The sequence below is a fragment of the Medicago truncatula genome, chromosome 5 (assembly GCF_003473485.1).
Source record: "Medicago truncatula cultivar Jemalong A17 chromosome 5, MtrunA17r5.0-ANR, whole genome shotgun sequence".
Lineage (NCBI taxonomy): Eukaryota > Viridiplantae > Streptophyta > Magnoliopsida > Fabales > Fabaceae > Medicago > Medicago truncatula.
In genome coordinates, this window is record NC_053046.1 from 24,588,447 (window position 1) to 24,601,262 (window position 12,816).

General features: G+C 34.7%; 1 protein-coding gene across 1 annotated transcript; it reads left to right on the plus strand.

Moving 5' to 3' along the window:
• Positions 1 to 412: 412 nt before the first annotated feature.
• LOC11435898 (lysine histidine transporter-like 6) lies at positions 413 to 5,376 on the plus strand. The gene is made up of 7 exons (XM_003614452.4): positions 413 to 831; positions 999 to 1,138; positions 1,457 to 1,840; positions 3,366 to 3,865; positions 4,815 to 4,906; positions 5,018 to 5,086; positions 5,155 to 5,376. The coding sequence occupies exons 1-7, from the start codon at positions 796 to 798 to the stop codon at positions 5,251 to 5,253; spliced, it is 1,320 nt and encodes a 439-aa protein (XP_003614500.1). The 5' UTR covers positions 413 to 795; the 3' UTR covers positions 5,254 to 5,376.
• Positions 5,377 to 12,816: the final 7,440 nt, after the last annotated feature.

Genomic DNA, 12,816 nt, shown 5'->3' on the forward strand with positions numbered 1-12,816 from the left:
CTTCACAATAAAGTTTGACTGCGAATACTTTAAAAATAATGTCCATATATTTAATGAGATCTCACGATTAAGTTATACTTAATGTTCCATTAAACCGACTAACTATTATAGCGGTTTTATTATTTTAAAATAAAACAAAATGAATAAATAAATGTCAAATATAAATATCATGATACAATTCGTCTATTAGGGCTTTCTCCAACACTCCCAACCGGCCAACCCTCGAGAGCTTTTTTTTTATGATATCATTTGTTACATGATGCTTACATGTAATCCCGAGTCCTCAACAAATCAATTAACCTACCCACCAGAAAAAAAAGTAGTAAAAGTTTCATACTACCCCACATATAAAAGCCAAATACGATATCATATGGGAATATGAGATGCAAAAATTAATGGGAGCACAAACTTAGAGCACTCCGTACGTGTTACAATGTTCAATAGAGTAATTATTAAATGATGTTCCATCATGAAAATTATTCTCCAAGTTATTATCTTTTAATAAAAGTAATCCCATAAAGTAGAACATTACTTGTTATTATTATTTTCTTGTAATGTAAGTGGTCTGAATTTGAACTAGGTACAAACACACACACACACACAAATAGTTGTTGCATGTTTGGTTGTTAGTCAGGCTCCTATCCACTTGAGCAGAAAATGATAAGTGTAAAAGTGGTAACCAAACTATTACTGTATCTACATCATTGATTAATACATTAAACTTTTATTACTATAGCTCCAAAACTCAACTAGGTCTTCATTTTCTGCTCTACTTTGGTTCTAAGTTATTAGAAAATGGTTTCAGCTACTTCTTCTCTCCCTTCTAAGGAGGTAAAGCTTTCAATCAAGTTTGTGTTCACTTTACATCTTTAAATTATTTAAGTATATTTTTTCACTACTAAAAGAATTTAGTTTAGTGAAGAAAATAAATAAAATTTGTCACTAAACTTTGTGATAGATAAATAAAAAACTGGATTCTTGATTTTGTACACTTGCAGGAAGTAGAGTTGGAGCAAAAATGGGTCGACAATGGGAATTCTCGCAATGCGAAATGGTGGTACTCAACTTTCCATACCGTGACCGCAATGATAGGTGCAGGTGTTCTCAGCCTTCCCTATGCCATGGCATATCTAGGATGGTAATTCAAATAAAATACAAAAATAACATACTATGGTTTCTATCTATCTCAATGTTTAAAAAATTGTATCGAACATGTTCAACCGACTGAATCGGGAAATGACATGTTCTTTGCTAGGTTTGATCCATATTATACTGCAGTCTGGTTGAATCATATTGAATTTCATTTGTTCAATCGGTTTTTAATGTTTTGTCATCTGGCACAATAGTTGAACCGATTGAACAATGATTTTAGGGTTTCAAAGGTTCAATCTCCGGTCTGATTTTTAAAAAAGTGACGAGTTCACTTGAAGTTGAAAGTTTACTCTATTCTTTGCAGGATTCCGGGGACTTTAATGTTGTTGTTATCATGGAGCCTGACCTTAAACACAATGTGGCAAATGATTCAGCTCCATGAGTGTGTTCCTGGTACTCGATTTGATCGTTATGTTGATCTGGGTAAACATGCTTTTGGACCAAAACTTGGACCCTGGATTGTGTTGCCACAACAACTAATAGTTCAAATTGGGTGTAATATTGTGTACATGGTCATTGGAGGGAAGTGTCTAAAGAAGTTCATGGAGATTGCATGCACCAATTGCACACAACTCAAACAATCTTACTGGATTTTGATTTTTGGTGCCATTCATTTCTTTCTGTCTCAGCTTCCCAATTTCAACTCTGTTGCCTCAGTTTCTTTAGCAGCAGCTGTGATGTCACTAAGGTATTTAATTTATTCTTTTTCAAAACTAGTAGATTTAGTACAAGTTTGGATTAACAGAAATTTTGTCAAATTTAACAAATTATGTTTTGTTACATTAATTTTGACAAAAAATCACTTTGAAACTTTAATAAATTAAGGATGTTATTTAATTTTGTTAATTTGGTTGGGATATAATTTTGGCCAAAAATACACTTTGAAATTTTAATAAAGAAAGATGCTACATTTAATTTGATATGTGTGTTTATTTAGCTAGCATCACTTTTTAGATCCACAAAAAGTTGATTCCTGGGAAAAGTATTGTTTGGATTCTTCGTAAAAGAACTTAATCATGTGACCCATGAACTCATAATTTTGTAAAGCCACTAACTTTAGGTTAAAAGGTATTAATAAATTTACCCTTATTGTTATGTTTCTACATGTGTTGAAGCAGAGTCACACTTTTGAGCCTTGAAACTCGGCTGGTGTAGGAAAAAGTTGTACTTTCTAGTGGGTCGAATCAATTAAAGTAAAATAAAATAAATATATCACATATATTATTTGTATTTCGAGAAATGATATTTGTACAACCATTTTTAGTTTGACCATGAGGTAAGGATAATCTTTCTAAAAATTGTTCCATCAGGAATCGAATTCGGATTCTCTGAACAATTCGTCGTTGATGAAGTACTCATCAACCACTTGAACTCAATTGATTCGTTAATACGCCCTATATAAGAAATAAATGAGTCAATAAAAGTTGATGTATCTAATTCGTCATATCAACCAAATACATCAACTTTTGTCGACACATTTTTCTTCTATAAAAAGAATGGGAGAGAGTAAGATGTAAATATATAAATATTTTATGATCATTTTTCTTTTTATATATAAATTAGTTGTTACATAAATACGTATGGAGTATAGATCATCATGAGACACACAACAAAGTATAAACACATACATGTCAAAAAAAAAAATACACACACATCATTGTAAAAAAAAAAATGTTACACTCACAAATAAACAAAAGTATGAACACATGTCAACAAAAAAAAATTACACACACATCATTGTCAAAAAAAATGTGACAGAGACAAAAGTATGAAAAATAATCCTTAGTTATACAATTTTAACACATTTTTTTATGTAAAATAATTCTAAGACAAGATGAAGAAATATGGAACTATATTTTTACATTTACTTAATCCATTTAATATCAAAAGCTAAAAAGAATCTGATCAATTTTTAATATCCATCACCCATACTTGATCATCATCAATAAAAAATATAAAAAATATTTGAAAAATGTTGGTACCAATGGGGTACCTTTTCATGTCTAGCCATATTGGATGTGTTGCTAGCACTCGGAATCGTTTCCCAGCCATGTCATGTAGATCTTTATAGTTGAATAAGAGTTATAAGCATGTCGCGCGAGTATTTGACAACGAGACGTGTCAGACTCACATTCAATCTGAAGTGGCAGTGCATGGTTTTAATAGCGATATATTACATCGAAAACCCTAACTTTATGCTATTGTCACTACAGCTATTCAACTATAGCCTGGGTAGCTTGCTTAGCCAAAGGTAGGGTTGAGAATGTGAGCTATTCATACAAAGGAACAAGCACAAGTGACTTAATATTCCGAATCTTCAATGCACTTGGTCAAATTTCATTTGCATTTGCTGGCCATGCAGTAGCACTTGAAATTCAAGCAACAATTCCATCAACACCTGAGAAACCATCAAAAATACCAATGTGGAAAGGTGCTATTGGTGCCTATGTCATAAATGCAATATGTTATTTCCCAGTTGCACTTATTGGATATTGGGCATTTGGAAGAGATGTTGAAGATAATGTGCTTATGTCACTTGAAAGACCAGCTTGGCTCATTGCCTCTGCTAACTTGATGGTATTCATTCATGTTGTTGGAAGTTATCAAGTTTATGCTATGCCTGTTTTTGATTTGATTGAGAGGATGATGATCAAAAAATGGAATTTTCCTCCTGGATTGCCTCTCAGACTTGTTGCTAGATCTTCTTTTGTAGGTGAGAGTCACACACACTTTCTTTTTCCTTACTAAAATATGGTTTTAGTACATGTAAATATGTCTCGTTTTAGTTTTTGTCCTTGTAAAAAAATTGTAGAAAAACGTTCTTACAAAATATTTTGTTTTTTAAAATAGTTTCTAAGGGACTTTTGAAAAACAAAATATTTTGTAGGGATTTTTTTAAAAATCAAAATATTTTGCAGGAACTTTTTTCTACAAAATGAGTTCAGTCATCATGTACCACGTATGCAGCTCATCACAAAAGTGGGGTCAGGGACTATTTTATAAAACAAAATATTTTGCAGGGATCTTTTTCTACAAAAGAAATATGTACAGAGACTAAAACCAAAACAAAACATATTTACAGAGACTAAAACCATATTTTAGCTTTTTTTTTTTTTAACGATTTATAAATAAAGTGCTTGATGTTAATAGCATGTTTGACCTGAGACATCAAACATGCTATTGACTTTATAAAGAGCATAAAAAATATTTTTCCCAACAAAAATATTTGATGTTCTAAGCATATCATATTATGGTCTTAGCATCGATAAAAATATTTGTCCAGGCTAAACTTCATAAGAGATTTTAGGGTTAATAGGTCTTTACCCCCTGTAATATAGGTCATTTTTTATTTTTCCTCCTGTAAAATTTTTATTTTGATTCATCCCCCTGTAAAATATTTGTTTTGATTAACCTCCCTAATAGGTCAAACAAAAACCAATTTTTTTTTCAAGAAATTTTCGTTTTTGTTTAGCCTATTATGGGGTAAATCAAAACAAAATATTTTACAGGGGGTAAATCAAAATAAAAATTTTACAGGGGGAAAAACCAGAAATGACATATATTACAGAGGGTAAAGACTTATTAACCGAAATTTTATAAACATTAAAAACGTGTTTAACTCAATTTTTTTAAGCAACAACCATCTTGTTAATTTGTTGCAGCTTTTACACTTTTTATTGGGGTTACATTCCCTTTCTTTGGCGATCTTCTTGGCTTCTTTGGTGGATTTGGTTTTGCTCCCACTTCATATTTTGTAAGCCACTTTCATACAAGAATTAGTTAATGTACCAAATATATCAAGAATGTAATTTTTTCAAAACATAGAAGATCAATCAATAACTAACATAGGCATCAATTGTTTCAGCTTCCTAGTATAATGTGGCTAATAATCAAGAAACCAAAGAGATTTAGCATCAACTGGTTCATAAATTGGGTAAGAATTTGGAAATTAATCATGTACATACCCATATTATATTCAACTAATCTGTGTTTTAATTTCAGGCTGCCATATACATTGGTGTGTGCATTATGCTGGCATCCACTATTGGTGGCTTCAGGAATATCATTGCTGATTCATCATCATATAGCTTCTACACCTAAACTATATTATGTTATTGCAATGTTCAATCTATAACTTATAATATATGTGTGTGCCACCTGCAATTAATAGATTAAATTATGAATATATAGAAGGGATATCTAAGATAAGTATTAGTAAAACTAGCTAAATCCTTGATAAATTGCACCGTAAAAATGTGAAGCTCTCAATGGCTATCTTCTTCCTTCATATTAACAATATTGAGTTTCAATAAGAAATAAGAAAGAGACGGCTAGGGTTTTCAATAACAAAGTCCCGTGCCCCCCACCAGCCAAAAGAGGGTTTACTCCTTGTCTCTCCCTCCGTGCATTATTAGGAGAATTATGTTGTCTCCTTAACCTAATTCTGAGGCCTCTGAGACATATCTGCACAATATTTCAACAAGCAAAAAATCAATGAGACATTTTCATACAAACAATTCAACAACATTTTTAACCATTCAACAACAACACTTACATTTCGACAGTGTCATTTCAATTTGTAAACTATCACATTGCAGTCAAACTAACTATATACAACATTAACAAACATATTTCTAACAAATTTCATCATTAACAATCCAAAAAATTCATTGAGACATTTTATTAAACACCTACAGTGCAACTTTCAATCAACTTAAAATCAAACAATTTCGAATACCTAAAACTACCACATTTCACTCTATACAACATCTAAAATACAATCCTAACTTAATCCATCACTAACAATCATAAACACTAACATGCAAGCCAAATTTATAAAAAAACCTAAAGATGTTAAATTTCTTAAAATAAAATAAAAACTAAAATTTCAACCAAAAAAAAAATGCAATCAAGTAGGATAATCATCACTTACTTGATATTGTGGTAGAAATTGGCTTTGAATGGCACAAGAATGATGAAATTCAGATTTGGAGGGGAAAAAATCGCATGAGCAGAAGTTGGAAATATGTGTGTTTGTATTTCTGTGTTGCTGTTAAATGACTTAAGTCACGGAGCATGGGTTCACTCACGCAGCGTGACTTAAGTTACGCAGACAACATAACTAGCGTGAGTTAACTCACGCAGGGCAATTTCGGAATTTCAGTTGGGAGCGGGCAATTTTTGTTGGGTAAAGAGTAGAATTCCAAATCAAATCAAACAAATGTGGTTTGGGTTAGATCGGTTTGTGCAATTTTTATCGTGACAATTCTAGTTTTTGTTTTCAACATTAAAATCAAGTCAGAAAGTTAAAACGCGACATATTTCCATTAATGTTTCAAACAATATTTTAAATTCCACCTAATAATATTTCCAACAACATAAATCAAATTAAAAACGTGTGCAAAAAATAATATTATTCTATAAGGAATACAAATAATAAGATTTTATCATTCTCTAAAAGTTCAAGTAACACATAAAAATATTTTAGAAATAAAAAGTAAAGAAGAAACTTAACAAGAGAAAAAATATGTCATTTTATAGAAGTTTTAATTGAGTTTCTATGAGTATTGATCTAGGTGAGATATGTTTAATTAGTGTTTTTCTTATGTTGCGGTTTGGTTTGGTTTGGTTTGGTTGGTAAAATAAAATCGCAAACCGAACAAAACTATGGGGTTGAGTAAAAAACGATCCAAATACATCCGAACAAATGCGGTTCTTCACGGTTTTCGGTTTGGTTTAGTTCAGTTTTCGTTTTTTCTATTGGATTGGTTCGGTTTTTAACGTCCCTAAAACAAACTACAATTTTCAATACTCATCTACTAACAATATATAAAAATCGAAGTCCAGAAAAATTTCATAATAGTCCTTACTAAAACACATAATCTCCTTAATTTTATGTGCAAAATTTAATTTATTTGTTTTTTAAAAAATTAATTATGGATAATGCTCATCACAAGTGTAACCAATTTCCACATATATAAATATTTAAAATATGTGCAACGGGGAACAGTGCAAACACTAAACGGTATTTTTCATACAAAATGAAAATTTAATTAATAGAAACACTACATTAATGTTGATATTTTGAAAAGTCGATACATGTAAAAAAAAACTTTTACATATATAAGCATATAAAATACTCAACAAGTGCGGTTTAAATATTTCACGATATTTTAAATATAAAATAAAAATTTATTCAATAGACACACTACATCAATGCTGATATTTTGAAAATAGTCACGCGCTTCCAAAATTTTATCATATATTTATATAAAAATTTGTTTCTACAGATATAAATATTTAAAATTTGCAACGGGATCGGTACAAACATTGAACGGTGTTTTGCATATAAAATAAAAATTTAATTAATAGAAACATTGCATTAATATTGATATTTTAAAAATAGTCACGGATTTTCAAAATTTTATCGTATCAACTATCACATGTCGATACATATAAATTTTCTTCTGCATATATAAGCATATAAAATCTTCAACGAGTGCGGTTTAAATTTTTAACAGTGTTTTAAATATAAAATAAAAATTTATTTAATAGACACACTACATTAATGTTGATATTTTAAAAATAGTCACGAGTTTCCAAAATTTTATCACAACAACTTTCTCATATATGTATCTAAAAAAGTTGTTTTTCATATATAAACATTTAAAATCTGCAACGGGAGCGGTGCAAACATTGAACGGATTTATATATAAATATTTGTTGGTGTTTTGCATATAAAATAAAAATTCAATTCATAGAAACATTGCATTAATGTTGATATTTTATCTTATCGACTATCACATATCGGTACATCAAAAATTTCTTCTGCATATATAAGCATATAAATTCATCAAGGAGTGCGGTTTAAATATTTAATGGTGTTTTAAATAAAAATAATGAATTATTTAATAGACACACTACATTAATGTTGATATTTTAAAAATAGTCAAAAGCTTTAAAAAAATTATCACATTACTTTCTCATATATGTATATAATAATTTGTTTGTCCTCGTGAGCTTAACTCAGTTGGTATGGACAATGCATATAATATGCAAGGTCCGGGAATCAAACCCCGACCACCACCAAAAAATATAATAATTTGTTTATGCAAATATAAGAACATAAAATCTACAACGGGTGCGGTGCAAACATTAAAGAATCATTCACCGGAGGTGAGGTACTGTGGGAGGGGTCGAGATCCAAGCAGGGTGCCACTATATGGGGGGATAGGGGAGGATGGTCCGTTGGGAGACCGCGTCGAGGGATTGCGTCTGAACAGGTGGATGGATTGCAGGACAGGCTTCGAGAGGAGCAGCGGCGTGGACAGTCAAGGGAGAATTGACACTGACAATCTAGGGTTACGGTTAAGCACGGTTCAGCACAGAGGTTTAGGGAATCAGCGGAACGGTTTGGATACTGCAATCAGGAACTTTCACAAGACGGTAGGGTTGTGTTACAGTACTCAAATCATCGACGTCAAAGGGAGATGGAAGAGCGATGGGAGGCTGACTGACCAGTACTACAGAGGGTGTGTTCTATTCCTAGGAAGCATGAGAACAGGACTTGTGAATGGTATTATGTTGACAATGATCAGAGGCCGCGTTCGAATTCCCGCATTCTTGGGGACGACAAATGCAGTGAACCGGCAAAGACAGGAGGTGTTGGAGCTCACATACATCGTTCTATTTCGTGACAGCACAAACCGAATCATAAGTTGCGATCTCATTCTAGTTTGAAAGGGGAGGCAGTACCTGATATTCAGCCACGGTCAGCAGGTGCAGGAACTCAAAATCACCGCTCAAAGTCAAGGGTGCACAAGCAGAATCAACATATCCTTTCTAGTAATTTTGCTCAAGACTTTGTCTCTTTTTACTTTACCAATGTACCAGATGATATTTCTTATAAGTCATTGAGGCAAGGATTTGAGGTTTGTGGGATTATGGAGGATGTGTATTTGGCAAGAAAAAGGAATGTTAATGGTGTTGTTTTTGGCTTTGTGCGTTACTGTAAAGTTAAAGATGTTGACAAACTTTTGAACGCTTTGAATAATTTAAGGTTTGGTGAGTGGAACGTGGTGGATAAAGTGTCTAGTTTTGATAGATTCGGTAATAATAAGAATGTTGTTTCTAACCGGGTTGAGGGAGAAAAAAACAAAGAGGGAGAAAAAAGAAAGACTAGGGGTCCTTATCCGGTTGTAGGTGAGAAGGGGAACGGTGAGGTGAGGGTTGTAACGCCTCCGCTTGGTGGGCATGTAACGCCCGAGGCTAATGAGGGCGGGGAGTGGTCCGGCTCCTGGCATGCTTCTAGGCAAAACTGAATCACATCGGAATGAGAGGGTTCCTGAGGCCGTGCAGGTATGGGACTGCATGGTTGAAGGAAGGCTTATATGAATTGTTTGGTACTACCTATATCAACAAGATGCATCTTCTTTTCGGTAGCTCATTCTTTAAGAACTTCACAGTTAAGCGTGGCTGACTTGGAGCAATTTTGGGATGGGTGACCTACCAGGAAGTTTCTCGGTAAGCGTGCGAGTGAGGACAAAACACGCTGTAAAAGACTCGTGTTGGTTTGTAGGGTCAGTCGACAATCCTTAATGTCGTCTGGGATGTTACAAATGGTATCAGAGCAGACCTCTCCCAGTACGATGTGGTTCGAGGACGAACCAAGCAGAAGCTGGTGGGCATGTAACGCCCGAGGCTGATGAGGGCGGGGAGTGGTCCGGCTCCTGGCATGCTTCTTGGCAAAACTGAATCACATCGGAATGAGAGAGTTCATGAGGCCGTGCAGGTATGGGACTGCATGGTTGAAGGAAGGCTTATATGAATTGTTTGGTACTACCAATATCAACAAGATGCATCTTCTTTTCGGTAGCTCATTCTTTAAGAACTTCACAGTTAAGCGTGCCTGACTTGGAGCAATTTTGGGATGGGTGACCTACCGGGAAGTTTCCCGGTAAGCGTGCGAGTGAGGACAAAACACGCTGTAAAAGACTCGTGTTGGTTTGTAGGGTCAGTCGACAATCCTGAATGTCGTCTGGGATGTTACAAGGGTTTGGCGGGACGAGGCAGGTGATAAGATGGGAAAGGACGGGGTATCCATAGGTGGAGAGATGAGGGTGGTTGGAGTGTTGTCGGATGATGTTACAGGTATACACAATCAAATTAAGGGGCAATCTAAACAAATGTATGTCTGCAAGTATCGATCTGATGATATTGATGTGTCGTGGGCGTCGAAAGGGTTAGTGGTGTCAGTGGTGAATGGGGAGGCTATACCTCTTTTACAACGCCGTTTTTTTTTATGTTGGGTTTGAGAATTTGGATATTATTCCATTGGGAGCTAACGAAGTTTTGGTGCGCTCGAATGATAATGAGGATGTCAGTATTATTTTATCGAAGACATCAGATTTTTTTGATCATTTCTTCTCTAAATCAGACAAATGGAACAAGGAGACTCTAATTCGTGAAAGAGGTTCGTGGGTGAGGATTTATGGGGTGCCACTTCATGCTTGGAATTCAAAAAAATTCAAACTATGTGTTTTTGACTGTGGTCGTTTATTGCGTATGGATGAGGTAACTGTGGAAAAAGAACGGTTTGATTATGCAAGGGTTTTGATTGCTACTTCGTCGTTGGAGGTGATCAATACAGGTGCTAAGATTATGGTGGATGGGGTGATTTTTTATTTTAAAATTATTGAAGAATGGGGATTCTCTTTAGGGGAGGATGCCTGCTTATTTGATGACGAAGACACACAAGAGGTGGATAAATCTATCACGTCATAGCATAATGATGAAGTTAACGAATTGTTGCAACAATTATCAGAGGATTGGAGTAAGGAGAGGGATATGCAAGATGATGTGCAACAGCCGTTTTTTACTATTGATATTGGTAATCAGTGTGTCCGAGATGGAAGTATTGATGGTGTTCATCGTACGACTCATGCAACCTTAAGGCCGAAACTTAATACTCATATTTGTGCTACATCTGATGCTCTTAATCTTGAGGAAGGTCCTTTACTTAATATTTCAAATGCTACCGGTGAGCTTGAAGGTAACGTTGGTGGGAGTGGTAAGGCTCGCCAGTTCTTGTGTGAGTCTTAGAGGGTTGCGTAACGAACTTCATCGTGCCCGCCAGGTAGAGATCGTTATATGCAATAAGGTATGTGGAGTTTGGATTGGATAAATAGAAAAAATCAGACTGAAGCTGATGGTAACCTTGTTAATAAATCAATTTCATCAGGATCTCAAAAAGTTAGTAAGCGTAAGGGGGGTGGTTATATCCGACAATGTGCTCAAAGTTTGAAAAGAATTGCTAGACTTCCGGATAAAGACAAAAAGGAAGTTCTTCGTTCCTTGCAAAGGGCGGTAAAAAAGCGTAGAAGTGTTTCCGATATTCCAAATGTTAAGGTAATTTCCAATGAAGTCTCTGCTCAATGTAATTCACAGACATCTGTTAACAATGATTGGTCAAACTGGTTGGTGCTTCATGGTATTGAAAAGGTGGTGGATGAGGATGTGCGGGAGATAGGGAAGGTGGTGGGTCTGAAGTTCAATGGAGAAAAAAATTATATGTTCAATGTGTTGTATCGGGTAGGAAGAAAAAATCAAGAGGGAGGAAGGAAGGGGGTTTAGGCCGTAAGGGGGTGTGAGTGGGGGGCGATAGGTGTGGTGCAGTGGGGTAGTAATGAAGATAATTTCATGGAATGTTCGGGGGTTAGGTGGGTTTGAAAAAAGGTGGGAGGTGATTCAGTTGATGAGGGAGAAAAAACCTTTTCTTGTTTGTATTCAAGAAACGAAGTTAACTGGTTTTGATGAATTGATTTGTAAATCTTTGTGGGGTGATTTAAATGTTGGTTTCTCGTTTCAACCTTCATTTGGGTCAGCAGGTGGAGTGTTAACTCTTTGGGATTGTACGGAGGTGGAGGTTGTTGGAACAAAATGTGTTTCACAATGAACCTTATTGAGTTTTGATGATAACAAGGTATTAAAAATTATCAATTGGTTATTACTAATAATTGTTCAAGTGTACAGGACCAAAGGCTACTCAAGTTATTTCAATAGGTCTTGGAAGAACATTGGAAAGAAAAAAAAAAGAAATTCTAAGCATCTGAAGAAAACTGCTCCTGAAGCTGAAGTGATGACGTCATCAGAAGCAGAAGGTCATCAGAAGCAATATCTTCACCAGAAGCTACGTTTGATCCTTTAATCAAACTGAAGATTTAAAGTAGCTGATTCTCAATTCAGTCTTATCCAAGAAGAACGAAGAATTGAAAGGGAGGTATCAACGGATATATGGTTAGCACTGAGCACTTGTCTCTCGTTAATAGAGTTGACAAAGTACAAGTGTACAACCACTACCTCCACTACTCTGTTTTCTGTCTACGCTACAAGACAAGACAACAGCCATGCCTGCAGAATTTGTACCTTCAAGATGGGAATGAATTTGAAGCTTATTCTTCAAAGGACTACACCCAAATCAGGCAAAGGATTACTGGTGGATGATCAAAGGATTTCAAACGACTCTTTAGACGTGCTGATTATCTCAACGTCTCTTTCACACCTCTATATAAAGGAGTGAAGACTTGAAGATAAAAGATAGAGATATATAAGTTCAAAAGCGCCAAAACTCTGTCAAATTGATTCTACAAAGCACACTGAATTTCT

Coding starts and splice junctions, on each gene's coding strand:
- LOC11435898 (XM_003614452.4), top strand. CDS start 796: ATGGTTTCAGCTACTTCTTCTCTCCCTTCTAAGGAG. Junction 4,907..5,017: donor TTGCTCCCACTTCATATTTT/GTAAGCCACTTT, acceptor CAATTGTTTCAG/CTTCCTAGTATAATGTGGCT. Junction 5,087..5,154: donor TCAACTGGTTCATAAATTGG/GTAAGAATTTGG, acceptor TTTTAATTTCAG/GCTGCCATATACATTGGTGT.